We start from the raw sequence: 4,815 nt of genomic DNA, 5'->3' as shown, positions 1-4,815 counted from the left end.
AAGGCTAGTTGCAGGGAAGGATTTAAAAGTAAAATGCAATCTCAGTTATGCAAATACCGCATAAGGAATATGTAGGTAACGGTGACCACTTGTGTGCGTTGAATCGAGGGCGTTCGCCATTCGCCATATTCCTTTCACACACATTCCTTAATGCACACCTTTTTCTCTTTTCCTCTTCTATCTGATAACATAGATCTTGTATGAACACGTGCTTGTCTCTCTGTCGTAGTTTCGTTGCTCTTTCACTATCGATTATTAGTCAGATATCGTCCCCTACCTGTCAGAAACACATTGTTGTTTGTAAATTTTAAGAAGATTGAAAATGATTGAAGCATGGTAATTGAAAAAAATTTGCTGAAGAACGTTATGAATTTTGTGAAGAAGGTAAAGAAGAGTTTGGTTTATCCTTCCTAAAAGGACATTCCAAAGAAAATAACAGTAACACATAAAACTCTATTATAGAGAAGTGTTCACTACCTCTTTTACTTTGAAACAGACGCAAAGAATCACACGTATATTTAACAATCAAAATTAAACTTCTAACAAAAAACAAAGGCTAATAAGTCTGGAAGTCTACATATTGATTTTACCGGTTAGACATTGCCAGTATATTCTACAGGTGGCCGCGTCTCCCCTGTGGGGGCTTCGGGCGTTGGTGCTCAAGAGAAGATTCGCCCGCATGAGAGTGTGGGACCCCGGAGAGGACTCGGCCGAGCAGGGGGTCCCAGACGATCTAGGAACTGGCGAGGAGGACGCGTGGGACCAGTGGCGATCCCAGCTGATGAACCAGGGAGGCGAACACAGAGGCACGGAGGCGGTCCTCCCAAATTGGGGGACATGGAGAAGCTGCCGCGGCCTCCCGCTCACCTACAGGATTACCCAAGTGCTCACAGGACATGGCGTGTTCGGCGAGTACCTGATGAAATTCGGACGGGAGACGACGGACATCTGTCACCACGGCGGGGAGGGCAGGGAACACAGCACACGCCGGAGTTTTATCCGGCGTGGGAGCTGTCCCACTACACCCTGCGGCACGTCATAGACGAGATATTGACCCCCTCGGCGATCATAGAAGCGATGCTAAGCGGGCCACAGGAATATGAGGCTGTCCGCCTCTTCTGCGAGCGAGCAAAAAGGGAGAGAAAGAGAAACTCTCACCCTTGTAGGATAACGCGATGGAGGGGGATGACGGTCAGCCGGCCTAGAGTCGCTTCATCGCGGACCGCGACTAGAAGGGGGGATGGTGCTAGGGGCAATGCCCCCCCCCCCCTAGCGCCAAGTTCAACAGCCAGGGAATTTTTAGGACTTGCTTGAACAAGAGGACGCGAGAGGGGGGTGCAACGCAAAGATAATCCATAAGAGGTTCCTGGAACACTCCTGTCATACACGTAGGATGGTCATCGTGGAGTTTTAGTCGGTAAGAATCCGACACTACTCTGCTGTTACCGATTATTAGTAGCAGCGGAGTGTCCATGAGGATTTCTGCACGTGCAAAAAAAAAAAAAAGAAAAAAAAAGGTATATTCTACAGATTTAAATAAGAAAAAAAATGTTATATAAACATAAGTGATTTATAGCTTTATTAAAGAATTATGACAAAAATATGAAATACAAAGGGAATAGTAGCAGATTCACGGTTGCTACGATATTTATGTCCATTTTGTTGATACAAAGGTAGTCAATAAACCATCTCAAAATGGCCACCGTTCTGACAATACAAGATTGACAGCGGCCGAAAGTAGAACTTATTACCCCGTGAATTTCATTCCTATTTTTTTCTTTTTTTTTATTTCATTGAGATGAAGAATAAGTTATCTTTGTATTAACAAAGTGAACGTGAATATTGCTGATCTGTTCTTTCATTATATCGCAGTAACCGTGAGTTTGCTATTATTCCCTTTGTATTTTACATTTTTCTCATAATTTTCTAATAAAGATTTAAACGACCTACGTCTATATAACATCCTTTTTTTATTTAGACCCATAGAATATACTGACAACGTTTGGCCGTTAAAACTTGGAACAGCCTGTGTATTACCAAATTATTACTAGCGAAATAGTAACTTAAATGAACCCTATTTTTACAATTTTCGTAATAATAGTAAAATTTTCGTAATAATAGTAACTGACTTGATTGCTAATATGATCGACAATCACCTTCTTTGAAACGCATTTTTCAAGGAGCCGCAATTTGGAAAACGGTCGATGATAAGAAACGTCTCAACGTTACCCTTCGTTCCTTCTCGTCTCACTAGATATCGAAAGAATCCTTTTGCGATCGACGAGAAGACAGGATTTTGTACGGATTGAAAGGTACGGGCAGAAGGGATGAACATTCTTCCGGAAGAATCTTGCGTTACTTTGAGAAATTCGATGGTTTGCTCGACATCAAAGAGCCGAAAGATTAATAGTTTGGCACAGTCGTTCTCGAATGCCATTCTCAGTATTCCTATTCGGGTTTTATACAGACAACAAATAGGAAGAGATAGGATCTTCGATACGATCTATGTATATTATGATGATATTCTAGGCTGGGTCTAACGAAGAGAATCACGAATTCGATTGAAATTTCCTAATCTATTGGTAATCTACTAATCATGTATAAGATCTAACACATTAAAAAGTATATGATTATAAATGACTATTTGTGAAAAATAAATATAGATTTCAAGACAACATACAATTGTGGTATTTTACATTTATGAAAATTATTATACATATTATTGGTATATTTTGTATCTTTTTTATTGAATTCCAACGCGTGTGATTTGGGTATGTAGTGCGTGTAGTGCGTACAGTGCATGTTGTATGTTTCGTACTCGTACGTATTAAACATTTACTATGATATAAAACGATTATCATTGTCGTCAAAATTTTTCTATGGACAGTCTGGACAGTCGCGATGCATGTGCGACCTGTATTTAAACATTGTGTATATGTATTTTTGTTTATTAATTATTTATGGAGGGAAAGATTTTTTATAGAGGAAACACTAATCCTCTCTACTCGAAAATTTCATAAAGCTGCTTTTGATATGTTGCTATAGAATGTAAGTTTAATTTTTATGTCTACAAGTTTCCTGACAAAACGTCGCGCAAGGTGGTTTATATCTCCGAATCTTCTTCTCTACGACTTGTACAGGGTTACCAACGTAACTCGAAACCCAGACACGCGGAAGCTTGGAAAATGGCAACCTGGCCAAATGTACGCTTACTACTACAATCAAAATGTTACATCCGCCATCTATGAGTTACTGCTAGAACTAGAGAGTTGTAGGTGAGAACACTGAGAGGGAGTTAGGTGCTTCTAAGGCGCGTGGCGTTTACGAACTTGAAAACTAATCATGTATATACATTGTCGTTATTCGCATTTTTGTAAGCATCATGACCCTTCTTCTATTTCATTCAATATCTTTTATTAACGACTTGAACATTTTCTTCTATCCTGTAATTTAAAATTTGTTAACGATCACTTTTTGCAAATTGACCGCTACTACGTATGTTACCCACAGATATCTTTCGCATTTCATTATATGAGTTCTGCTCGGGCAACCGAGGTAAACAGACGTGTGCTCCGGTGTAGTGATTCAGAGAAGTATTTCAGAGTTAAATAAAATTAACGATTAGTGATAGTGAGGGGAAGCCCAGCAATGCAGCAGCAGATACCAACAATTAAAATTGCAACTAAAGGGGGAAGGTATTATATAAACAGGTCGGTAGATTTACCAGGCCTAAAGTAACAACAGCAAGATATTAGTAATCAAAACAATATGGATACAGAAGAAATGAAAGAGCAGCGGAGACAGGAGGAGTACAGCCACGATAACGAAAGATATTATCAGGACGAAAATTAGAAACTATTAAAGACAAACAAAAAACGTAAAACGACACCAGGCACAAGTGCCGCAGAAAACTTAGATACAGAAAAGTAGCGATGGTTGCAAGAATTACCATTAAGAAACTCCTTCAGCTCACTGATGGAAGAAATAGAAGCTGACCCGACAAGCAAAACTACAACTCAATCAACTCACATTACAAAACCACCACCAATATTTGTTGAGGCCCAAATAATAGACCCGCTTATTGATCTACTAAACAATATACTCGGGAAGGATAATTACACAATAAAACAAACAAGATTAGAACAAATAAAAATCCAAATAAACACTCCGGAAAATTATAGGAAAGTAATAAAAGCATTAAAGGAAAAAAATGCTGTATACCATACGTATCAGCTCAAAACGGAAAGGAGCTACAAAATGGTTATAAGAGGTTTGCATCCAAAAACTAACAGAAAAAAAATTAAGTGATGAATTAGCAAAAAATGGCCATCAAACAAGAACAATATACGATACGAAGCAACCATTACCATTATTCTTAATAGAACTTGAACCCAGAACCAATAACAAGGAAATTTATGAAATCAAAAAAATATTAAACACAATAGTAACAGTAGAACCACCACGCTACAAAAAAAATATACCACAATGCATGCGGTGCCAACAATACGACCACACACAAAATTATTGTAACAGAAGCCCGGCATGTGTTAAATGTGCAAAAAATCACTTAACAATACATTGCCCATACACAGGAAAAATAGAAGAAGTTAGATGCTATAACTGTAACGGAAAACACCCAGCCAGCTATAAAGGATGTGAAATCAAGAAACAATTACAACGTAAACTGTTTCCACCACTTCGCAATAGATCATTCAATAGCTACCAACCACAACAAAGTATAGCGGATAGTGATACAACATTGATAGCACGATATGAACCAAACACTATAAACGGAAACATTAATCCCCAAGGTAA

The 4,815-nt window shown here is 38.8% G+C and overlaps 1 protein-coding gene across 1 annotated transcript; it reads left to right on the top strand.

The window, feature by feature from the left end:
- Positions 1-333: 333 nt before the first annotated feature.
- LOC122568108 lies at positions 334-1,042 on the top strand. Its single transcript, XM_043727475.1, has 2 exons — positions 334-384; positions 620-1,042. The coding sequence occupies exons 1-2, from the start codon at positions 334-336 to the stop codon at positions 1,040-1,042; spliced, it is 474 nt and encodes a 157-aa protein (XP_043583410.1).
- Positions 1,043-4,815: the final 3,773 nt, after the last annotated feature.

The sequence above is a fragment of the Bombus pyrosoma genome, linkage group LG1 (genome assembly GCF_014825855.1).
Source record: "Bombus pyrosoma isolate SC7728 linkage group LG1, ASM1482585v1, whole genome shotgun sequence".
NCBI classification, from domain to species: Eukaryota; Metazoa; Arthropoda; class Insecta; order Hymenoptera; family Apidae; genus Bombus; species Bombus pyrosoma.
The sequence above is the reverse complement of the archived record's forward strand: the minus strand, read 5'-3'. Positions and strand labels throughout refer to the sequence as shown.

What these genes read in the sequence shown, in the direction of transcription:
- LOC122568108 (XM_043727475.1), top strand. Translation starts at nt 334, where the DNA reads ATGGTAATTGAAAAAAATTTGCTGAAGAACGTTATGAATTTTGTGAAG. An exon ending in TTATGAATTTTGTGAAGAAG is followed by an intron (nt 385 to 619) that starts GTAAAGAAGAGT and finishes TATATTCTACAG; the next exon opens with GTGGCCGCGTCTCCCCTGTG.